We start from the raw sequence: 25,638 nt of genomic DNA on the forward strand, positions 1-25,638 counted from the left end.
ATATGTCTGTCAGGCATCACCAAAACAGCAGGTGAAGCATCCAAGTTGCCAAGCAGGGACCAGAGACCACAGGAGGCGCTTGCAGTTTGCTTTTGAGCAGCTGGTTCCTTGTCTGTTTCACAGAACAATCCTGGAAATGTAATGCCGGACGCCTAGGAGGAATTGACTCTTGACCCCAATGGTGTCAATATTTGGACCGTAATAAACTGATAGGGAAGCCAGGATGCTCTCCAAGTCAGATAATGAATAGCAGGTTAGAGGGATGATCTCACAGCTGCCTCTTCTGCAATTCATCAAGGCGTTGTGTCAGGTCTGATTGAGCGTTTTGGTTGAAGGTTCCAACTTTGGTCTTCAAAAACTTGGGACCCGTCATGCGCAAATGGTACCTGGGCCCAATCCAGTGTGGAAACTGATAGGTCTTTTGTGGAGCAAACTGCCACACTGATGAAGACACTAGCCAGTAGCATTCAGGCCATTGGTCTGCGCATGGATTGGAACAATTGTGCTCCACCTTTTGCAGTGCATCTCAGGGTGACCTTAAGGCATCTTCTTGAAACAGGAGATGCAACAGCCAAAATGAGGACAGACATTTGCATGGAAACGGCATGTGCTCATTTATATTGCAAATTTAGAAATTGCCTGGATTTCAGTTTCTCAGGCAAGGCAATTTGTTCCACGTCCAAATTGCTCTAAATACATTCTTCAGTCCGTCTCTTTCAGACGCAGGTCATCCCAAAGGAATCTGGAGTTAATTTGCCCCCAAATTAATTTCCCCACACAGATGCATCCCGTTCAAAACCCGGAGTCCTCATCCTGTTGCTAACCAATGTTATGAAACATTTCAAATATTATTATTTTTAGAAATGGAAAGAAAAAATTGTGGGAAAACTTAATATTTGGAAATTTCCACCCCACATGCTGCAGAAAAAGGGGAGGATGACAGACGTCAGTCTGCCTTAGACCACCCAGGGAGGCCCTGGCCAAAGTGGAATGGGAACTCCTGGGACCTTCTAGGTTCAAGTGCACCAAGGGAGGTAAGGGAGATGTCCCCCTGGGAGAGCAGGGCTGCTTGCCTTCCCCACAGGGCCCCCAACTTGCATGGTTTTAAGAGAGGATTGGGCAAATTCCTGGGGGATAGGGCTGGCAAGAGCTAATAGCCATGATGGCTGTGTTAGGAAGATCAGAAGAGCCTACTGAATCAGACCAATGTTCTCTCTAGCCCAGCATCCTGTTCTCTCAGTGGTCACCCAGATACCCAAAGGGAAACCTGTGGGAATGTTCAGGGATGCAGGAGAGGATACATTGTCTGATTATATCCTTATCCGACTTGTGTTAACAAGTTCACAATTTCAGCAGAGTAACATTCCCCTTATTTTAAACTTTGCAACGGATGCGTTTGCTCAGGCTCGCTAAAGCCTCTATAATAACTGTTCTGGTATTTTCCCTTTATTCCCTCAAAAAATGTAAGAGACAACACAGTCTTTTACAAAAGTATAAAAGGAGTTTACTCACATTCTGTTCACAATCAGATCCCAGAAGGCAGACTTAGCTTAATGAAGTAACATACACTTGGAATCTATCTCATAAGAAGACAGTCCCTTTGTCCTCTCTTGGCTGGAAGCCAAGAGGGCATCTTTGGCTTAGTAGATGTTGTGCTTTGATGCATGTGGTGAAAGAGAGAGAGATGGCTGCCCTGCCCTGTGCTTTTGTCTTTACCTGCACAGGTGAGGCCACGCCCACCTCTAGTCACATGCAGAGGAAGTTTGTCCCAGCCCAGAAGGAAACAGGAAGTTTACCTGCTGGCTGGACAAACATTCCTCCCCATGTGTAAACATGTTCACTCTAGGAATGTTGTCCTTGACTGCTCTTGTGTTTCACACCCCACAAAACCTGCAAACAAGACTTGAGCACAAGAGTAACTCCAATTTTGGAGGCAGAGCAGAGTCATCCTGGCTTGTAGGCCTTGGTAGTCCACTCCCCTGTTTGTGAGCTTGAGGTCCGGCACTACAAATTCACAGCTTTCAGATAATTTCCAAGTTAAGCATAGGGATGGTCACAGCACCAGAAGTCTCCTCTTCCTCCTCCTTCTCCAATCTCTCATAGCCAAGTCTCCTCTTCCTCCTCCTTCTCCAATCTCTCATAGCCAAGTAAGATGGTCTTCATGAACAATATCTGAACAGTGAGTCTGTAAGTGACTGTGAAGGCCAATTCTCCACACGTCCTTCTGAAGTGGGGACATTGGTTTCCGGGTGGGAGCTGATCATGGTGAGGGTTTGGCAAGCGTACCTTCCTCTTAGCACGTTTCTCCCTTTCGTCCTGTGTTCGAGCGTCTTCAAAATCCATGACCAGGGCCGGATTTAGGTTTGATGAGGCCTTAAGCTACTGAAGGTAATGGTGCCCCTTATAGGTCCAACTGTCCTTTGTCAACAACAACTTGTCACTGCTTTTTGTGTTGAATATATGTTATATGGTAATTTATGGACCTCATCGGTATCTAAAGCCATTTGCACATAACAAAATATATATTTTATCAAAGTAATTGTTGAACTGAAATACAATCAAGAAGTAGTAATAGTGAATTTTTTGGGGGGAGGGGCCAAGAGAGTGGGGCCCTAAGCTGTAGCTTATTTAGCTTATACGTAAATCCAGCACTGTCCATGACACTTTTGGTGAAGGCTGTTCTCCAACTGGAGCGCTCGCAGGCCAGTGTTTCCCAGTTGTCGGTGTTTATACTACATTTCTTTTAGATTTGCCTTGAGCCAACGTTGCTGTGACAGCATTTGTTTCCCCCTCTGCTGAGAATTACCAGCTCTGCGTTCCCTCCTGCTTTTGCTTCTGGTGGGATGAGGTCATGGACATTTATAGGATCAGCTTTCTCGCATTAGCCCCTCTCGAGCCAAGCTGGCTAGCCCCTTCTTTGTCCTGAGCCACCAGAACAGCTGGGGCAAGCCAAGGAAGGTTTCCTGGTGTTGTCATTCCTGGCTTTGGGACATGAGACACACATTCGAGGGCCTGGGCATCAGGCGCAGTCGAGACTAGTTCGCGAAAGAGCCACATCTTGGATGCAGACAAAGCTATTCCGTTGGGCAATGAATCCACATCCACTGAGTGGTTGGGATCATGTTCTTTGGTCCTAAATCTTCCAGCATTCGGCTTCATTAGATGTCCCCCAGTTCTTGTGCTAAGAAGAAAAACTTTCCTCTGTCCACTTTCTCAATTTCCAAGCATAATTTTATAAACATATATCATGTCACCACTTCCCCTTCTTTTCTCTCAACTGAAAAGACCAAAATGTTGCCGCCTTTCTTTCCAAGGATGTCGCTCTACGCCCTCCAACACTTTCTTTGCCTTTTTCTGAACCTTTCCAACCCAACAATGTCCTTTTTGTGGGAATGTTCAGGGAAGCAGGAGAGGATATATTGTTTAATAATACTCTTCCTAACTTGTGCTAGCAAGTTCTATACCTTAGCAGAGTTTTACATTCCCCTTTTAAACGCACAGCGGATAGCTGGTTGCAGGCTTGTGTAAGCCTCTCATTAATAGGTTCTTGGTAATATCCCTTATAGGGACGCAAGTGGCGCTGTGGGTAAAACCTCAGCGCCTAGGACTTGCTGATCGTCAGGTCGGCGGTTCGAATCCCCGCGGCGGGGTGCGCACCCGTTGCTCGGTCCCAGCGCCTGCCAACCTAGCAGTTCGAAAGCACTCTCGGGTGCAAGTAGATAAATAGGGACCGCTTACTAGCGGGAAGGTAAACGGTGTTTCCGTGTGCTGCGCTGGCTCACCAGATGCAGCTTGTCACGCTGGCCACGTGACCCGGAAATGTATTTGGACAGCGTTGGCCCCCAGCCTCTTAAGTGAGATGGGCGCACAACCCTAGAGTCGGACACGACTGGCCCGTATGGGCAGGGGTACCTTTACCTTTAATATCCCTTAGGATATTAGGGCCAGTCTTGACAGACTCTAGGGTTGTGCGCCCATCTCACTCAAAGAGGCCGGGGGCCAGTGCTGTCCGAAGACACTTCCGGGTCATGTGGCCAGCGTGACATCGCTGCTCTGGCGAGCCAGAGCCGCACACGGAAACACCGTTTACCTTCCCGCTAGTAAGCAGTCCCTATTTATCTACTTGCACCCGAGAGTGCTTTCGAACTGCTAGGTTGGCAGGCGCTGGGACCGAACAACGGGAGCGCACCCCGCCGCGGGGATTCGAACCTCCGACCTTTTGATCGGCAAGTTCTAGGCGCTGAGGCTTTAACCCACAGTGCCACCCGCGTCCCTACTTAATATCCCTTATATCCCTCTTAAAAGAATAAACACACCACAATCTTATTTAAAGTCAGTAAAATAAGTTTACTCACATAATCAGTTCATGGTTGGATCCCTGAAGGCAGACTTAGTTACAAAGTATATACATGTGGATCTATCCCATGAGTAGGCAAACTAAGGCCCGGGGGCCGGATCCAGCCCAATCGCCTTCTAAATCTGGCCTGCGGGCAGTTCGGGAATCAGCGTGTTTTTACATGAGTAGAATATGTCCTTTTATTTAAAATGCATTTCTGGGTTATTTGTGGGGCCTGCCTAGTGTTTTGCATGAGCAGAATGTGTGCTTTTATTTAAAATGCATATCTGGGTTATTTGTGGAGCATAGGAATTCGTTCATTTTCTTTTTTCAAAATATAGTCCGACCCCCCACAAGGTCTGAGGGACAGTGGACCAGCCCCTTGCTGAAAAAGTTTTCTGATCCCTGATCTATCCCATATGGGGGAATAATCCTAGTGTCCTCTGTTGGCTGAACATTTCTAGCTACAAAGCTGCTCCAATGACAGAAGAAGTCAAAGAGAGAGTGTGTGGCAGCATGCCTTGTCCTTTTGTTACCTGGACAGGTAAGGTCATGCCCACCTGTAGTCACATGCAAAGGAAGTATGTCCCAGCCAGGAGGAAACAGGAAGTTTTCAACTGGCTGGACCAAACATTCCCCCACTTGTCCACTCTAGGAAAACAAGGAATGTTGTACTTGACTGCTACTTATGTATCACATCCCACATTTTGAGGCAAGGCGACCAGAACTGTACACAGGATTCCAAATGCGCTCACACAATGATGTTGTTGTTTAGTCCCCACTGTCCCACCATCTCGTCCTCTGTCGTCCCCTTCTCCTTGTGCCCTCAATCTTTCCCAGCACCAGGGTCTTTTCCAGGGAGTCTTCTCTTCTCATGAGGTGGCCAAAGTCTTGGAGCCTCAGCTTCAGGATCTGTCCTTCCAGGGAGCACTCAGGGCTGATTTCCTTCAGAATGGAGAGGTTTGATCTTCTTGCAGTCCATGGGACTCTCAAGAGTCTCCTCCAGCACCATAATTCAAAAGCATCAATTCTTCGGCAATCATAGCTTTAACTATATGGACCTTTGTTGGCAAGGTGATGTCTCTGCTTTTTAAGTTGCTGTCTAGGTTTGTCATTGCTTTTCTCCGAAGAAGCAGGAATCTTTTAATTTCGTGGCTGCTGTCCCCATCTGCAGTGATCATGGAGCCACTCACAGAATAGGTCTGTGTAAAGGCAGTCTGATATCAGCAGGGTTACTTTCAATTCCTTTCCTAATGATTCTTAGCATGGAGTCTGCCTTTCCTCCTCGCTGCTGCAGACTGGATCAAAGTCTTCATTGAGCCACCCCCTTATGGCCCCCCAGGTCTCATTTCTGGGCAGTGGCTGCCATTTCGGACCCCGTGAATGTACATGTGAGTGTACATGTGAAATTCAGATTTATTTAATTTCTGCATCACTTTGCACTTGTGAACTGTTGGGCACTGAGAAAGATAAATGGCTTTTCTTCCTGGAAGGCGCTCTGAATATGTGTTTTGCATTACGCCCAAGAATGAGCATAACATGTTTTTTGACTGTGTATCTGGATTTAAGGGGCTCTTTAACAGACTGCAAAGGAGTCGACTCTGGGCTATTGGTGCTCTTTTTGGAAAGTTCAGCAGGGGACGTCGTCGTTTTTAGCGGGGAAAATAAATAATCTTGAGCAATGGCCCCTTTGTTGCTGGTGAGGAGAGGAGAAATCTGGTTCAGTTTACATTATGCACCTTTAGATGCCAGAAACAAACATTCCTATTCAGCCAGGTCTAGGAACAATTAACATCCTATACCCTTTAAAATGTATTTGTGGTAGGGTGTTGGGAAGGGGGTTATTCTTTTGGTTTGTTTTTGTTTTTATTATGTATTTTGTGTCTTTTATCTTGTACTTTTATGTTGTGAACCACCTGAGATCTATGGATGAAGAGTGGTGGTTAATAATAGGTAAAGGTAAAGGTACCCCTGCCCGTACGGGCCAGTCTTGACAGACTCTAGGGTTGTGCGCCCATCTCACTTAAGAGGCCGGGGGCCAGCGCTGTCCGGAGACACTTCCGGGTCACGTGGCCAGCGTGACATCGCTGCTCTGGCGAGTCAGAGCCGCACACGGAAACGCCGTTTACCTTCCCGCTAGTAAGCGGTCCCTATTTATCTACTTGCACCCGGGAGTGCTTTCGAACTGCTAGGTTGGCAGGTTAATAATAATAATAATAATAATAATAATAATAATACTATCTTCATGGGAATGTACCCCGATCTCATTTCCTAAAACAATGCACAAACCGAAATGTATCTGTCTTTCAAAATCTGCACTTCCGCAGGTGCCATTCTCCAGCCAAAATGTGTATGCAGAAATGCATATATTAGGGGAAAGTTCACCAACCCAGAAGTGACTTTAAAAATGGCAAAAACAGCCCTGAATAAGCCCAGAAAGGGCCAAAGGCATGAAAACGGTACCTTGTTGAGAGAAGCAACTCTTGTCCATCAGAGCAAGAAGGCCGTTCACTCATGGAGGAATCTAGTGGCTCTCGTGGATTCATAGTTGGAAGGGATCCCAAAGGTCTTCTAGTCCAGCACCCAGCCTTGCAGGAATCCCTGAAAAATCCTTGACAGACACAACCTCTGCTTTGAAGCCTCCAACGAAGGAGAATCCACCACCTTCTGAACAGTTCTCACCGTCGGAAAGTTCTTCCATCCCAATCTTTGTTGTTTCTGTTATGTACTGAGTTGAATAGGATCCAAAATGCAGCAGTCTGATTGGTCCTAGAACAATAGGATTCAGAATGCAGCAGTCTGATTGGTACTAGAACAATAGGATCCAGAATGCAGCCATCTGATTGGTCCCAAAACAATAGGATTCAGAATGCAGCAGTCTGATTGGTCCTAGAACAATTGAATCCAGAATGCAGCAGTCTGATTGGTCTGCAAGAGCCACCCAATCCAACTCCAGGTGGAGGTGAATCGGCAACCCGATTGGCCTACAGGAGAATCCCGGAATTAGCCAATCATGTGGGGCCCATTGTGTAAATAATGTATATAAAGCAGACATTTCGGGGGAACTTCCATTCCTCCTTGCCACTATGAGCTGAATAAAGAGCATGAAATTCACACTCGACTCCGAGTACCATATTTTTTGCTCTATAAGACTCATTTTTTCCCTCCTAAAAAGTAAGGGGAAATGTTTGTGCGTCTTATGGAGCGAATGCAGGCTGCGCAGCTATCCCAGAAGCCAGAACAGCAAGAGGGATTGCTGCTTTCACTGCGCAGCGATCCTTCTGGCTGTTCTGGCTTCTGAGATTCAGAATATTTTTTTTCTTGTTTCCCTCCTCCAAAAACTAGGTGCGTCTTGTGGTTTGGTGCATCTTATAGAGCGAAAAATACGGTATATTTCAGTTTCCATGACAGCTTTTTCTCTCTATAGGAAGCTCTGTTTAGGGCCAGGGGAAAAGCCAGCCCTCCTGGCCCCCTTGGGACCCCGAGCAAAGTCAGGCCCTTGTCAGGCAGGAAGTGCAGATGTCGGAAACCAGGGCTGCTGGCCGGCATTCAAAGGGAGGTAACGACATCACCAGACATGACCCTACACGACTTCTCCCTTTATGGAGCATTTCCGCATCTCCACAAACAGCTCTTTGCCGGAGGAGGAACGCTTGCCTGTCAAAGGAGCCCTCGGGCGTGGACAGGCAAGGCAACAAAGGACCATTTATTTGAGCGTTGCTGGAGCCCTTGGAAAGGAGACGGATGGAGGAGGAATTCTGGCGAGGTCAGCGGAGAGGGAGGAGGCCCTGGAAACTGCAATGCCAAAGCCACCATGAATCAGCCTTAATCCTCGGCGGGCATCACTGCTTCAAGTGGGAGCGAGTTCCATCGTTCAACTCTGTGCTGCATGAAGAAATGTTTTCTGTCCTGAATCTTCGGCTTCATTGGGCGTCCAGAAGTTCTCAGGTTGGGAGAGAGGGGGGAAAACTTCACTATCCGCTTTTCCCAATGGCATGCTTAATTTTATAAACTCCTACGATCATAGGAACGCCCTTCCATCAGATGTCAATGAGATGAGTTACAATCTTTAGGAGGCATCTGAAGGCAGTCCTAGATAGGGAAGTTGTTAATGTTCAATATTTTATTATGTTTCCACAAAAAAACGAAGATCATTGCCACTGGTCCCATCACCTACTGGCAAATAGAAGGGGAAGAAATGGAGGCAGTGAGAGATTTTACTTTCTTGGGCTCCATGATCACTGCAGATGGTGACAGCAGTCATGAAATTAAAAGATGCCTGCTTCTTGGGAGAAAAGCAATGACAAACCTAGACAGCAACTTAAAAAGCAGAGACATCACCTTGCCAACAAAGGTCCATATAGTTAAAGCTATGGTTTTCCCAGTAGTGATGTATGGAAGCGAGAGCTGGACCATAAAGAAGGCTGATCGCTGAAGAATAGATGCTTTTGAATTATGGTGCTGGAGGAGACTCTTGAGAGTCCCATGGACTGCAAGAAGATCAAACCGATCCATACTGAAGGAAATCAGCCCTGAGTGCTCACTGGAAGGACAGATCTGAAGCTGAGGCTCCAAGACTTTGGCCCCGTCAGGAGAAGAGAAGACTGCCTGGAAAAGACCCTGATGTTGGGAAAGATGGAGGGCACAAGGAGAAGGAGACGACAGAGGACGAGATGGTGGGACAGTGTTCTCGAAGCTACCAGCATGAGTTTGACCAAATTGTGGGAGGCAGTGGGAGACAGGAGTGCCTGGCGTGCTCTGGTCAATAATAATAATAATAATAATAATTAAAAAAAATAATGGCTCAGACCAATGTCCAATCTAGTCTAGAATCCCATTCTTTCAGTGGCCACCCAGATGCTCTGGTCGGAAACCCGTAAGCAGCATCCAAACACAAGAACAGTAGGACCCACATACCTACGGGACCGCCTCTCCTGGTCTGCCCCGCGGAGGACTTTAAGGTCCACAAATGACAACACCTTGGAGGTCCCAAGTCGCAGGGTGGTTAGATTGGTCTCAACCAGGGCCAGGGCCTTTTCAGTACTGGCCCCGACTTGGTGGAACGCTCTGTCACAAGAGACTAGGGCCCTGCGGGACTTGACATCTTTCTGCAGGGCCTGCAAGACAGAGCTGGCCTTTGGACTCAGTCTGACCCTTATGTCTTCCCTCCCTTTATGTGATCTATGGGTTACTTTTAAAATGAGGCTGCATTTAAAATTGCATTTTAACCTGTATTCTAAATTGCCCCCCCCCCCCCGTTATGTTTTTATTGTAATTTTACTGGTGTTAGCCGCCCTGAGCCCGACTCTGGCCAGGAAGGACAGGGTATAAATAAAATTTATTTTTATTTTTATTTTTTTTATTTTTATTTTTATTTTTATTTTTTTTAATTATTATTATTATTATTTTCTGGGAGCGAGTTTCATCATTTACCTATGATCCACAATAAGAATTCCTTTTTAAAATATGCCCAGAATCTTCTAGCATTCAGTTTTATTGGCTGCCCATGGGTTCTAGAGAGCGAGAAAAAAATATTCTCTGTCTGCTTTCTCCAGGCCGTGCATAGTTTGTAATCTTCTGTGAGCTTTCAGCATCCGCTTGGAGAGCCAGGAACAAGAAACTGAAATCCTAATTCAGAACCGGCTGAGCCCCCCAGGGCAGAGGAGGTTGAGAAGAGCAATAGGCCTCCTATTGAGCATCCTTCGAGCTGTAGGAGACATGGGGCTGGTGGAGGGGGAAGGAGAATGAAATATACTCGGAGTCGAGTGTGGATTTCATGCTCTTTATTCAGCTTATAGTAGCGAGGAATGAATGTGCCCCCACAATATCTGCTTTATATACACCTCTCGGGAGCTTCAGTTGCCAGGGCCTCCTCCAGAGCGACCTGGAACGTTAGGTCTTTCTTGGCATAGAGGCGTCGTTGCAGCTTCTCATCCTTCAGGCCACCGACGAGGCGGTCACGAAGCATGTTCTCCAGCTCTGAGAAGTTGCAGAACCGGGCGGCTTGGTGGAGAGAGGTCACAAACCCAGTTATGGTTTGCCCAGGGGCTTGCCGCTTTGCGTAGAAGGCATTTCGACGAGCCACCACTGAGGGCTGTGGCGAAAAGTGCCCCTTCAGCTGTTCCATTATTGTTTTGTATGGAACTGTAGCGACGTCTTCAGGCGCAAGGAGAGCCCGGGCGATTTCGAATGTCTCTTCTCCACAGACACTGAAGAATATCGCCCTCTTCGTGGCGTCTTCTTCATTGGTGACCCCTTTGGCTTCTACGAGGAAGGTGAAACGGGAGGCGTACGCTTCCCAGTCTCCGGATGCTGGGTTGAACGGCAAGAAGCTGCTGTCGGTTGCCATTCTGAGTTCCTTGGGTCCCGGAGCTGAAGCCTGGATACACGGTGCAAGGCAGCGGTGCGGCAGGTGGCAGTGCTGCGGTGCTGTGTGTGGCGGTGAAATATACTCGGAGTCGAGAGCGTATTTCATGTTCTTTATTCAGCTCATAGTAGCGAGGAATGAATGTTCCTCCACAATATCCCCCAGAATGTCTGCTTTATATACATTATTTACACAACAGGCTGCGCGTGATTGGTTAATTCTGGGATTCTCCTGTAGGCCAATCAGGTTGCGGATTCACTTCCACCTGGAGCTGGATTGGTTGGCTCCTGCAGACCAATCATACTGCTGCATTCTGAATCCTATTGTTGTAGGACCAAACAGACTGCTGCATTTTGGACCCTATTCAACTCAGTACATAATAGAGAATCTATGAGATGGCATTGCAGGCAAAGGCTGGCTCTGCTGGAGAGAAGGAATAAATGCATGCTTAGGATAGTGAGCATCGTTCCAGTTCTGGGCACAAGAAGATTCCACCTGGTGGTGGTGCTGGCATTTCGAGGCACCTTAAGCAAGCTCCATCTTCCCCGACTGGCTCCAGCCGGCTGTTTGCAGAGCTAATTTTGGCCCCTTTCTGGGCTGCTTTGTGGGAAGCGGGAAGGAGGACAGCTGCCCCTTGGAGGAACATCAAGCAGATGGTTTAGAAGGCCATGCCCAAAAAATAATTTGCTTTCCAGGATCAGACCAGGATGCATTTACAACTCTCCCCTGGTTACATTCCATTGAATTGGGGATTGAACAAATTTGTGGAAGGTAATGCTGTCCGTGGCTGCAGACCCCGAAGGTTTTACATTCTGCCTCCCATGTCAGAGGCAGTAAATGACTCTGAAAGGCAGCTGCTGGGAATCCCAGGTGGGGCGAGTGCAGATTCTGGCTGCTTTGCATTCCACACAGGAAGGAGGATTAATCATTTATTTCTGTATGAAATTGCTTGCCCACTAGAAGGGTGGGTTGTGCTCACTGGAAGGACAGATCCTGAAGCTGAGGCTCCAAGACTTTGGCCACCTCATGAGAAGAGAAGACTCCCTGGAAAAGACCCTGATGTTGGGAAAGATGGAGGGCACAAGGAGAAGGGGAGGACAGATGGTTGGACAGTGTTCTCGAAGCTACCAGCATGAGTTTCACCAAACTGCGGGAGGCAGTGGAAGACAGGAGTGCCTGGTCTGCTCTGGTCCATGGGGTCACGAAGAGTCGGACACGACTAAATGACTAAACAACAACAACAAAAGGTAAAGGGACCTCTGGCCAATAGGTCCGGTCGTGACCGACTCGGGTTGCAGCGCTCATCTCGCTTTGCTGGCCGAGGGAGCCGGCGTACAGCTTCCAGGTCATGTGGCCAGCATGACTAAGCCGCCTCTGGCGAACCAGAGCAGCGCACGGAAACGCCGTTTACCTTCCCGATGGAGCGGTACCTCTTTATCTACTTGCACAGGTGTGCTTTTGAACTGCTAGGTGGGCAGGAACAGGGACCGAGCAACGGGAGCTCACCCCATCGCGGGGATTCGAACTGCTGACCTTCTGATCGGCAAGCCCTGGGCTCTGTGGTTTAACCCATTTCCAGTGAAACAAAAACCTTGCCTTGATGCTCTTCCTATCCCATCATCTTCAGAGACATCGAGCTGTTTTGCAGCTGCATTGCCTTCATATCGTAACACTCCAGAGCATCAGATGCTGGGAACAAAGAACAGGTAGAGTGGATCGATCCGCTTTTGGCGTCTGGATTGTAGAATCATAGAAACGTAGAATCAATTAATTGTAGAGTGGGAAGGCACCCTAAGGGCCATTTAGTCCAGCCCCCCTGCAATGCAAGAAGCATAGGTAATAGCTGCTCTTGGAAACAGGACAGGGGCTTTGATGGGTCTTTCGGACAGTCCCACAAAACTTCACATTCATTCTTTTCAACCAAACCAGGGGGGTCAGCTGCTCACCAGCTTTGCTTTCTTTGGAAAAGTTTCCCTCTCCAGGGCAAGAATTCGCCTGCTCTGAATTTTGCAGCTAGGATTCGGCCATATTGCCCGGTCGAGTTGCTCATCTGAATGCACTTCTGAGCTTATAGCAGCGTGGGCACCTGGCAACACCCCATGCGCACACTTGCCTTCCACACTGTGGCTTTGCAGTGTGGGCTAGCAGAAAACGCATGATGTGAGCTTTCTGAGAAGAGACCACACTACTTGGTAGAATAATTCACTAAATGGGGAGAGATGTTTCCATTGCACCATGTCATCTACAGACTTCTGGATTCTGACAGATCCCTGGTTTCGAAAACAACATCTTTTTCCTAGGCTCTTCCTATTTTTTTTCAGATTTGTGGCATGGGGGTAATTGGAGACACATTTCCCCCCAGAGGTTTGTTTCAGGCCATTTCTCAAAATGTCATGGCACAATTTTGGCAGGGGTGGGGTGAGGGCTGTCATAGTTTGGTGCCTTTCAGAAGAATGTTGAAAAGCTCAAAAACCATCGCCCCTGCCTCACAAAGATGCCCATGAAACTGGAAGTGCAGCCAGATTAGCTGGAGAATTTTCTCTGCAAGGAAAACGACGAAGAATGAGAACTTTTTCATTTGGGAAAAAAATATTTAAAGGGAGAAGCATGAGAGAGGTTTATAAAACTCCCCAAGGTGTGGAGAAAATGGGCAGAGATAATTTCTTCTGCCTCTTTGCTACTAGAAGTGTGGGCCACCCTATGAAATTAATTGTCTGCAGATTCTGTGGGAGAAATTCCCCTTGGAGGCTCAAGGTGTTGCTACTAGTATACAAGGGAAGTGGGTGGTGCTGTGGTCTGAACCACTGAGCCTCTTGGGCTTACAGATCGGAAGGTCGACAGTTCAAACCCCCATGATGAGGTGAGCTCCCATTGCTCTGTCCCAGCTCCTGCCAACCTAGCAGTTCGAAAGCATGCCAGCGCAAGTAGATAAATAGGTACCACTGTAGTGGGAAGGTAAATGGCTTTTCCGTGGGCTCTGGTTTCCATCACGGTGTCCTGTTGCACCAGAAGTGGTTTAGTTCTGCTGGCCACAAGACCCGGAAAGCTGTCTGTGGACAAACACCGGCTCCCTTGGCCTGAAAGCGAGATGAGCGTCACAAACCCATAGTCTCCTTTGACTGGACTTAACCGTCCAGGGGTCCTTTACCTTTTTACCTTTTACTAGTATACAAAGCCTTTGACAACTTGGGACCAGTTTACCAATGAGATTTCCTTACCCCAAATGTGCCCTCTTGACCGCTTCAATTGGTGAAATTGGCACAACTACAGGTGTCACAAAATACCCGTTCCGCATTTGTAAGAACTCAGTCATTTAGTGGAACTCTGGAACTCACTGACTCTTGATATAATCATTGGGTCATTGGGAGAGTCAAAATGGCTTCAGGATTCAGACACTTGGTTTATATATTTAGATATGTGTGCATTTATGAATATTTATTCTATATTTGAGACCTTAGAATTCTTATAACATTACTCAGACTTAAAGTCCTGCCAAGGAAAAGTCCCCATAAACTTTAAGTCCAGCTTCCGCCTCAGGTCTTTTTCTATTTTCTGTGTGCTTCATGTGGTCATAGCATCACTGATCAACTGGGCTTTAATCAGCCGGCTCTTCTCTGGGAGGAGAGCCTTTGTTTTGTTTGTTTCAAAGTTTTGTTTTATTGCAAATAGTGTTACTTGATTGTTTTACGACGCCTGAGATTTCATTGTTTTATTTTAGTGGGCTTGCGATGTCCAGATGGCAGCAACATTCTGCTTTGGGCTCACGGATTGCGCATCCGTCCAGAAATAGTAAAGTCCTTGCCTCGGAGTTTTCTCCTAATCTCCCGTCTCCATCCCACCCACCCACTCGAACAGATTCTGATTTATCGCGGCAAGCTGAGTGGCATAATTGAATCCAGGCTCTCAGGAAATGAAAGCAGTCTATTTGGTCATCATTACCGAGCGACGGCTGCGGGGAGGAGAAGGAGTGTTTTGGTTCCAGGAGCAGCCTTTGCGGTTTGTGTCCTGGCCAGAATCCTTGCTGATGCCTCTGGCAAATTGCCAGGTCCAACGCCATCCCTTGGAGGCAGGATGGGGCCCCTGCCTGCGATGGATTAGCAGCCCCAGGTGGCAAGGTGGGCTTCCAGGGAAGTGGGTTTCTGCCTCAAGTCATCCTGTGACTTGGAAGGGATGCTTCCAAAATTATTTCCCCATCCAAATTCCTCCCTGGATGCTAGGATTCTAAATGCCTCGGCCTTCTGTCCCAGGGAGAGCTGATGCGTTAGGAATTTCTCTTTTCTGAATGGTCTGCAAAATCCCTGCGCAGGCACAGCTTGAAGCGGTTTTGAGAGCCTCCGTAGAAACAAAGGAAGGCGTCTTCTACTGACTCAGGCCCGTTGGTCCATCTTGCTCAGCATTGTCTGTTGTTGTTTAGTCGTTTAGTCGTGTCCGCCTCTCTGTGACCCCCTGGACCAGAGCACGCCGGGCCCTCCTGTCTTTCACTGCCTCCCACAGTTTGGTCAAACTCATGCTGGTAGCTTCGAGAACACTGTCCCACCACCTCGTCCTCTGTCGTCCCCTTCTCCTTGTGCCCTCCATCTTTCCCAACATCAGGGTCTTTCCCAGGGAGTCTTCTCTTCTCATGAGGGGGCCAAAGTCTTGGAGCCTCAGCTTCAGGATCTGTCCTTCCAGTGAGCACTCAGGGCTGATTTCCTTCAGAATGGAGAGGTTTGATCTTCTTGCAGACTCAAGAGTCTCCCCCAGCACCAGAATTCAAAAGCATCCATTCTTCAGTGATCAGCCTTCTTGATGGTCCAGCTCTCACTTCCATACATCACTACTGGGAAAACCAGAGCTTTTACTATTCGGACCTTTGTTGGCAAGATGATGTCTCTGCTTTTTAAGATGCTATCTAGGTTGTTATTATTATTATTATTATTATTATTATTATTATTATTATTATGCCTCCACAGTTGGAGGCAGCAATGTGCCCCCATTTCAGTTACTGGAAACTGCAGGAGGGTAGATTTGTTCCTTCACTCACAGTGAGAAGAGCCCCCCCCCCCTCTCTCTCTCTCTCTTTCTCTCTCTCTCTCCTTGTCCTCCCTCAAAGGCCCTAAAACCCTGCTTATTTCTTCCAAAACAAAATAACGGGGTGGTGATTCAATTAAACAGCATCTTTGAGGTCTGCTCCTTGTTGTGATGTCCTCTGAAATGTCTGGCACGCTGCAGCTGTGGCTGCTCTAAGACAGGATCCAGCTTCTGCTAAAACAATTCTGAAGATATAAAAGCCCAGGCACTGGGACCACATTCCGACAACATTTCGAGGTTCTTCTGGGAGCGCTGGAGAAAAAATGTCTCCTTCCTTCCTTGGTATTTATGGGTTTCATTAATTCTACCCCGACCCAAGATTAATTCCATTTTCCAGATGGAACTGTCACATTCTGTGCCTGCCCTCAAACTTTTCAAGTAAAAAACCTCCAGCGCAGTTACTCAAACTTAAAATTCCTAGTAAAGCGGGGGTGGTGGACAGGTTTGTTTTCTGCTACTCCAGAGGGGAGGACCTGAACCAATGGAGTCAAATGGCAGGAAAGGAAATTCCAACGGAAAATCAGGAAGAATTTCTGATGGTAAGAGCTGTTTAGCAGTGGAATGGGCTTCCTTGGGAGTTTGTGGAACTCTCCTCCACTGGAGGTTTTTAAGTGGGGGGGGGGCTTCTGTCAGAGATTCTTTAGCTAAGATTCCTGCATTGCAGCGGGTTGGACTGGATGACCCTCGGGGTCCCAATTCTATTGCAGTTCTGTTGTTCTATATCAGGGGTCAGCAAACCTTTTCAGCAGGGGGCCGGTCCCCTGTCCCTCAGACAGCAGGGGAGCGGGACTATATGTTGCCATGATTATGACCCACATTTTTGGCAAAAACTCTTATTGGGACCAACCCCAATGTTGCCCAAGTGTTGTTGTTGGTTTTTTTTTGGGGGGGGGTTCCCCTCATACACTCACACTGCTTCCTTTGCGTTTTACGCATTGACAGTTCTTATTTCTCTCGTAAGGCGGGGTGGGGGGCTGAGGTAAGCGTGCCATTCCTGTCAGCCCTGGAGAGTGTGTGCGCATGCGTGGGTGAAGGGAAAAGCCATTGGCCATGGTAAGTCAGGCCGGTGCCACTCAAGCAAAAATATTCTTTTCCCCATGTGAGGGAAGACGAGCGGTGGAGGCTATTTACCTTTCTGTACGAATAATGGAGGACGACAGGAGGTTGGATGCAGGGGAGCTGTGCAGAAGTGCGCTGGCAAGAATGCTCCAGGACAAGCTGCCGGCTGACTCTGTAGAGGCTTCTTTTATTAGCACAATATGCAAAACCAGTCAGATACATTTTGGACTGTGACCTTTACACATCTTCCAATCCTGAGATCGAGGGGTGATACAAAGTTATTTTGGCACCTGTTTCCACCGCGTCATTTTCTCTTGCACAATGTATGACGAAGGAGACAAAGGCCACAGACAGGGCATGGCAGGCCACTAAGAGAGCAAAGGTTAGATAGAGGGCATGATGTTCAGACAGCTGTGGCTTTGTCTGCGGGTGGGAGTGTGCTCCAGACCCGAAGGTCACGCGGTCAGACAGCTGAGACCTCTCTGCAGGTGGAAGTGTGCTCCACACCCAGCGATCATTCCTTCACCTTTCCATGGCTTGCACAGTGTAGCAAATGAGCTCCCCAGCAGAGCACAGAACTGGTTCGGGGTGCAGCCGCCCAGGCGCTCCCCGCTTCCTCTGGCGGGGAGCACTACCGCCACAGATTCCAGCGGGCATCACTCCCAAGGCGCCTCCGAGCCCCTGCCGCCACAACTGCCTTTCCTGAGGTCAGTCACCGGCAGCTCCATGGTGGAAATCCAAACTGTGGCTCCTTTCCCCTCTCCCCCACCCCCAACCCGGAAGAAAAGATTGCTGTGTGTGTGTGATGGACGGAGAAGGGGCTTGGCTTGAGCAGCCGCCTGCCTCACTTTTGACCCCCAAGCCTGGCTGAGTCGCAAAAACCATTGCGCACATGTGCTATGCTGCCTGGATTCCCTGCCCATCTGCGGGCCAGATCTAGAAGGCAATTGGGCCTGATCCGGCCTACGGGCCTTAGTTTGCTGACCCATGTTCTATATGATGAGCTCACATTGATTAACCCTCTGCCTGTCATTGCTGCCGATGGGATGATTGGTGGAAGTGGCAAATCCTGTGGTTTCTGGCTATTAATGTCACTACTCAAAAGGACCTCCCTGGAGAGGCCCAAACAGTTGATGGAATCAAACCTGTCTAACACAAAGCAAATCCAACCCCTTGCCCTTGTTTCTGAGACCTGTTACATCAACCAGTATCTGTGCCTCCTCTACCTTAGGTAAGGAAAATTCATTCCCAAGGGGAAACTGCAAACTTCATGCTAACCTTTCTCCAACTAGTTATTTGCCTACGTACATAAGAACACGAGAAGTCCTCTGCAGGACAGGGGGGCCAACTTGAATAAAATATTGGAGGGGCCCCAATAAGCCCTGCCCTAAATAATCAATCACAATGGTGCACAGACACCATTTGAATATATCACCTGTTATTATTTCATGTTACAGCAAGTTTCTAGAAACTAGATTATGAGTCTGTGTTATAGCAAGTTTTTAGAAACTAGATTATGAGTCTGTGTTTCTAAAGGAACTTTTGTTGTTGCCAAATGCCAATGTGTTTGCATTATTAAGTTTGTTATTAATGAAAAATCATTTTAAGTTAGAGCTTAATCATTATTTCACTATTAATATACTTCTTAATTGTATTTCACTATTAATATATATGAAGACAGAAGTGCCTGGCGTGCTCTGGTCCATGGGGTCACGAAGAGTCGGACACGACTGAACGACTAAACAACAACAACATTAATATATATACAGTGGTACCTTGGGTTAAGTACTAAATTCGTTCCAGAGGTCTGTTCTTAACCTGAAACTGTTCTTAACCTGAAGCACTACTTTAGCTAATGGGGCCTCCTGCTGCCGCTGCGCCTCCGGAGCACAATTTCTGTTCTCATCCTGAAGCAAAGTTCTTAACCTGAAGCACTATTTCTGGGTTAGCGGAGTCTGTAACCTCAAGCGTATGTAACCTCAAGCGTATTGTATTGTATTTCAGTTCAACAATTACTTTGATAAAATACATATTTCGTTATGTGCAAATGGCTTGAGATACCTATGAGGTCCATAAATAACCATATAGCATATATTCTACACAAAAAACAGCACCAATTTGTTGTTGACAAAGGACAGCTGGACATAGAAAGGGCCCCAGTACCTTCAGGAGCTCAGGGCCCCATCAAACCTAGCAATGCCCATCAACTTTTGGGGTCCCCGGCCCCCTCAAATATGTTATTGGGGAGGCGAAGACCCCTCGGCCCCTCCTGCTCCTAGGCTGCAGGAATCAGGCCAACGGCCCTTCAGTCTGACATCCTGTTCTCATAGGGACCAGCCAGATGCCCTAGTGGAAGCAGTAAATAGCAATCGAAATGTTGCAGGTGTGGCCCACACCTAGGTCTCGAAGGTGCCTGCATACCTGATGAGCATCTTCTCCCCGCAAGGCTCTCCAAAGAACCGAGCCGAGTGGAGCCTTGAGTTTGGGAGCTGTCAGCTGTGTGTACGTTGGAGCTGGCTGACGAGATAATTTCATTTTCATGTTCTCCGTGCTTCCGTTCTGCTTCCAAGAGGACTCCCAGAGCAGCGAGCAATTACGCACCGAAAGCAAATGTAATAAAACAAACGGGAGAATGTGATTTCCAGAGGGGGAGCCCGGCTGGGCTGCAGCAGCAAACCCAGGGAAGGATCGTCTGGCTCTTGAAAAGCGGACAAAGCTGTTATGACTTCAGCTGTTGTAGGCAAGAGACCACTTCTTTGGATGCAGTCTTCCCTTGGTGGGCTTACACACCTGGGTGTGCTTGTGTGTGAGTGTGAGTGTGTGCAAAATGTAAATGTTAGAGTAAGGGTACCAGGCAGAGCCTGCTGTAAGGAGCAATTGAGGCATTCTGAGCAGAGAGATCCCACCCCACAGGGCCCTTTGCAGAAATGTGCTGCAGGATGCTCCTTCCACGCAGGCTTTTGGGAATCAGTGACCTCTGGCCCGAAGCCCCCTCCCCACATCTCCCCCTCCCTCCTTCTGGGTACTCCCCCCTTGGACGCTTTCCAGGATGAGAAGTCTTAAAGTGTTGTTTGAAGCGGTCTCCGAAAATGCCAAGCGCTCAGGCGAGTCAAGGAAAGCGGCTGAGGTTTCCGAGTGGGAGGGAGCAATGGCACGTTTGCTCCCTGGAGGTAGAAGGTGGGGCAGCCGTGCTCAACTCTGGGTGGGTTCTTTCCTGGCCTCGCAGAGCCCTGCCTGGACGTGCTCAGCGCAGAACACGAAGTTCGCACTCCAAGCGAGGAAGGGAAGCAAGTGCGTAATTGATAACCACCAGGGTGCTCTTAGCAGATCTGCCTGCCACATTCCTTCTTAAGTGCTGGTGCAGGAAAACCTCCAGCTTTCTCCAAGTTTCAAGAGGTTGCGGAACACAGGAAGCGGCCTTGTACGGAGTTGGACCCATTGGCCCATCTAACTCAGTTCTGTCCACTCTGCTGGCAGCAGCCTTCCAGGATTTGGGACAAGGGCTCTGGAAATGCCTGGGACTGAAATCAGAAGGACCGTTTGCCATAGCTGTCAACTTACAGATTTGAAAATAAGGGACCAGCAGCCAAAATAAGGGATTTTAGTGAACCAGCTGAAACACGAAGTTAAAAGGGACCAGATAATTTTGGAGAGCAGCGCCGGTTTTTAGCCCTTCGTTCCAGAGGTTGATGCTCAAGACACCAGCTGATGAAACACTGCAATTAAATAACTACAAGCAGCAACCACTTTTCGCGCAAAATGAAGTCCAAGCTACGAAGATGCTGCTGCAGTTCTGCATCTTTTCTCTCATGCTCTGCAGCTCTCAATTCCATCAGGTGGGGCAGGAGGAGGGGGGCGGGAAATAGCGTCCGAAGTAAACCCGCAGATCAGACCATCTATGCTAGTCTACCACTACAAATCTATGCTTGCAGTCCTTCCCTTGTAGCCCTTGGAACACCTACCCGTGCCTCCGCCTCCTCCTCTTCCTCCTCTCTCTGAACTGCTTTCTCTATGGTTGCCCTCGCTCTCCTCTCAAGGCTCCTCAGCAATTCATAGGCCATGCCAGGCTGCCCATCTCATCTGGGTCCTTTGGCGGCACAGCCGCAGTATGGCCTAGTGGGAGCGGGAGCGGCAGCGATGGGCAGAGGGGAGGCCCCAGGCTCAGTTTGGCAGCTGCAAGGAGGATGGCAGCGGAAGGGCCTAAGTCTCCCACCAGTCCCGGCGGGGAGGGGCTCCCAGAGGCTGAGGCTGGTGAGAGGAGGCTGGAGGGGGGCAGGCCGGGCAGCCAAGCAACACGGTTGGAGCCTCCCTCCTCCCTGGCCGGCAGGGAGGGAGGGAGAGGAGCTGCTTCCTTTGAAACCCAGGAAATTTAAGGGACATCCATCAATAAGGGACAGCAGCGGGACATGGTGCTGGGATAAGGGACTGTCCCTCCAAATAAGGGACACTTGACAGCTATGCCGTTTGCATGCAAAGCCGATGATCTGGTGCAGAATCATGGCCCTTCATCTCAGGTTGTGAGTTCGAGCCCAACGTTGGGATGTGTACCCCTGTTTTTTTAATCCACTGTTTTCCCAGAGCTCTGCTGAACTGCATGTACAGTACAAGGCGAGACGCCTCTCACTGCCAGTTAAGCAAACAGCCCGTTTTATGAGTTCTGGCAGTTGCTTCCCGTTTCCGAAAAGCAACACATTTTCAGGGACACCTCCGTGGCCCAGAGGTTGTGAGGGAATCTGGGCCGCTTGGTGCATTCGCTCTGGCATGACCCTTCCCATCGGGACATCCTTATTATGATATTTATTTGTTTATTCCCCACCCTCTGCCTTGAGGTCTTGGGAGGGTTAGAACACAATATGAAAAACCATTTCGGTTGTGTGTGTTTTTTAAAGACTTACAATCATAAAAACAAGGTGGACTCTGAAAACTTGCAACTCAAGTGTCAGAAGGCCAAGGTAAAGAAGGCTGAGCGGATAAGGGCTTTGGGCACCAATGTGCCTGGAATGAACTGGCAGCCAATGCAGCTGTTTTTCAAAAGGGGGTTATGTGAGATCTCAATGGAACCCCAGACAGGGATCCGGCTGTTGCATTTTGGACCAATTGACCTTTCCGAGTCGTCTTCAAGGGCAGAACCACGTAGAGCGCATTGCAGTAGTCCAGTCTGGGAATCACCACAACACAGAATTGTTGGCCTCTGTCTGTCTCACGAGACAATGGAGTGCACCTCCAGGGGTGAAATCAAACAGGTGTGTTAGTAGCACCAATGTGACCTCTCTGGGCAGTGTGTCTGGAGGTCCTGGGACACCCACCTTGGAGGTACAGTGGTACCACGGGTTACAGACGCTTCAGGTTACATACGCTTCAGGTTACAGACTCCGCTAACCCAGAAATAGTACCTTGGGTTAAGAACTTCAGGATGAGAACGGAAATCGCTCAGTGGTGGCGCGGCAGCAATGGGAGGCCCCATCAGCTAAAGTGGTACCTCAGGTTAAGAACAGTTTCAGGTTAAAAATGGACCTCCAGAACGAATTAAGTACTTAACCCGAGGTACCACTGTAATTCTGTTTTGTTTTTGAAATCATTTTCATTTGGTTTTACAAATAAAAAGTTATTTAAAAAAATCCATATATATATTATCCATATACAGAGATTCCTCCGAATCTCAGGACGTCCCCCCACCCCCTCCATGGGTTCCCGTTTTGAACATTTAGAAATGTATATTCTTCCATAAACTTCCATGGTAATTTTTACACTACAAGTGAAATCAAAATTCTGCCAATGTTTCCATCTGCTTACAGTGGTCTCCTAAATAACTTCTAAATTTTCCCCTTCTTTTATAAAGTTTTTGTCCTCTTGGTTTCTGAGTTTTCCAGTCAGTTTTGCCATTTTGGTGTAGTTTAACAGCTTCATTTGCCATTCCTCTCTGGTAGGGACTCTGTTTTCTTTCCATCTCTGGGCTAGTAACAGGGTGGCTGTTCCATACATGAAAAGACTTTTCTGCTCCTTTGGAATGTCAGTACCTGTAATTCCTAATAAAAACGCTTCTGGTTTCTTAACAAAAGTTATTTTAAGCATCCCCCCCCCCCATTTCATTATATACCATCTCCCAGAAAGCTTTTATTACCAGACAAGTCCACCACATATGATAAAAGGTCCCTTCTTTTTCTTTACATTTCTAGCAGATATTTGAACTTGTCCTATAAATTTTGGGCAACTTAAGGTAAAGGTACCCCTGCCCGTACGGGCCAGTCTTGACAGACTCTAGGGTTGTGCGCCCATCTCACTCAAAGAGGCCGGGGGCCAGCGCTGTCCGAAGACACTTCCGGGTCACGTGGCCAGCGTGACGAAGCTGCTCTGGCAAGCCAGAGCCGCACACGGAAACGCCGTTTACCTTCCCGCTAGTAAGTGGTCCCTATTTATCTACTTGCACCCGAGAGTGCTTTCGAACTGCTAGGTTGGCAGGCGCTGGGACCGAACGACGGGAGCGCACCCCGCCACGGGGATTCAAACCGCCAACCTTTCGATCGGCAAGCCCTAGGCACTGAGGCTTTAACCCACAGCGCCACCCGTGTCCCAACTTACTAGGAGTCAAATCCCACCGGTGTTTCATTTTCATATAATTTTCTTTCAGTGTACAACATGCCATAAATTTCAAGTCTGCTTGGGGATAATTCTAGTTCCATTGTTGTCACTTGAGGCTCATGTGGCTGTAAACCACTGTGATATTCAGAGGAAGGACAATATATAAATACTACAACAACAACTGTAATAATAAATGATGACTGGTTAAAATGCTATAATACTGCTATAAAAGTACTGTGCATAAGGGTCTTTAGTTATGTTCATTCATTCTGTTGGGTCTACTTTGAGTAAAACTTGCTTGAATCCCAACCATGGTGTTTTCATTGTACTTCATTTTGGCCTTGTGTAAATAAATAAACCAACCTTCTGGGATCTGCTGTGGAGCAGACATGCTCTTTCTGTCTGTCTGTCTGTCTGTCTGTCTGTCTGTCTGTCTGTCTGTCTGTCTGTCTGTCTGTCATACAATTTATATATGACTTGTTTGTAGAAAACCTCAGAGCGCTTTGCAAGGAGCGCTTTGCAAGCAGCCGGTGTGGTGTAGTGGTTAAGAGCGGCAGACTCGTAATCTGGTGAACCGGGTTCGTGTCTCCGCTCCTCCACCTGCAGCTGCTGGGTGACCTTGGGCTAGTCACACTTCTCTGAAGTCTCTCAGTCTCCCTCACCTCACAGAGTGTTTGTTGTGGGGGAGGAAGGGAAAGGAGATTGTGAGCTGCTTTGATACTCCTTCGGGTAGTGATAAAGCGGGATATCAAATCCAAACTCCTCCTCCTCCTCCTCTTCTTCTTCTTCTTCTTCTTCTTCTTCTTCTTCTTCTTCTTCTCAGAGCCTCTTTCTTTTCCTTGCCTTTGCAGCTGAACCAGTTGGACAAGGCAGCTGATGCAGCCCACACCTTCTTCCTGGCGAACCCGGAGCACATGGAGGTTCAGCAAGACCTGGAGAATTACAGGACCTCGGCGGGGAAGGTGGACCTGATCGACCGAGAGGCCCGACCGCACATGGTAACGTTGCCAAAGAGCGAAATTGGGCTGCTTTATGGATCTGAAACAGAACCACCACTGAAATGCCACCAGAAATAACATGTGGAGCAAATCTGGTGGGATCCTGGTTGGGCTAAATCTTGGTGGGTTGACATGGGAGGCTCAAAGAGTTTCAGAAAGGTGAACCAAATGCTCTCTGGAGGCTCCAGCACATCCTGAGATGTCCCCATAAGCTGTGTTGGCCAAGGCGGATACTTGCTGTGGTCCAAAATATGTGGAAGACATCATCTTGGTCTAGGGAGTGAAGAGAAATGGATGGGTTTCTTTTTCTGAATCTTCCCTGCATCTAAGAGGCTGGTGACCAATACTGACCAGTAGCAGGTCTCAAGATCTCAAGGAGTTTCTACCTTGCCTCTCTGAGGATGCAGAGTGGGGTCTTTGGCTCAGAAAATAGGTCATCTGCCACTGATCCGTGGGTTCTCTGGACTTCTGGCACTGTCTCACTTGCATTTTGGGGGTCCCCCTCTTTGGTGGTCTCCATCAGTGACATCTTGCTCCTAAGGCTTATTCTTCCATGGCATGGATCTTCAGGAAAGAGACTGAAAATGAAGCTGCCGGTATCATGACACCTTTATATAAAACCATGGTGCGACCACATTTGAAATACAGTGGTACCTCGGGTTAAGTACTTAATTCGTTCCGGAGGTCTGTTCTTAACCTGAAACTGTTCTTAACCTGAAGCACCACTTCAGCTAATGGGGCCTCCCACTGCCGCCGTGCCACCGGAGCACATTTTCTGTTCTCATCCTGAAGCAAAGTTCTTAACCCGAGGTACTATTTCTGGGTTAGTGGAGTCTGTAACCTGAAACGTCTGTAACCTGAAGCGTATGTAACCCGAGGTACCACTGTACTGCATAGGGTTCTGGACGCCTCACCTCACAAAGGATATTGTAGAGTTGGAAAAGGTTCAGGACAAGGCAACCAAACTGATCAGGGGGATGAAGTGACGGCTTCAGCACTGGGGACTATTTAGTTCAGGCCAGAGGTTTTCAACCTTTTGGGGTCCATGACTCCCTTGTCCAACTACAGTGGTACCCCACAAGACGAATGCCTCGGAAGACGAAAAACTCGCTAGACGAAAGGGTTTTTCGTTTTCTGAGGTGCTTCGCAAGACAGATTTTCCTAAGGGCTTGCTTCGCTAGACGAAACGGCCCTGCCTCTCCTGTCATGGCGACGGTCACTGCACGCAC

At 48.2% G+C, this 25,638-nt stretch overlaps 1 protein-coding gene across 4 annotated transcripts in view; it reads left to right on the plus strand.

Annotated features, from left to right (window-relative positions):
* The window catches only part of P3H2 (prolyl 3-hydroxylase 2), a 235,765-nt gene that overhangs the window by 161,773 nt on the left and 48,354 nt on the right, over positions 1-25,638 (plus strand). For all 4 annotated transcript variants that reach the window (XM_083442108.1, XM_083442107.1, XM_083442109.1 and 1 more), the window contains exon 2: positions 24,263-24,409. In XM_083442108.1, coding sequence (XP_083298234.1) covers positions 24,263-24,409 — 147 coding nt within the window. The remainder of the gene's footprint in view (positions 1-24,262; positions 24,410-25,638) is intronic.

This window comes from Podarcis tiliguerta, assembly GCF_965153285.1.
Source record: "Podarcis tiliguerta genome assembly, chromosome: 5".
Classification (NCBI taxonomy): domain Eukaryota; kingdom Metazoa; phylum Chordata; class Lepidosauria; order Squamata; family Lacertidae; genus Podarcis; species Podarcis tiliguerta.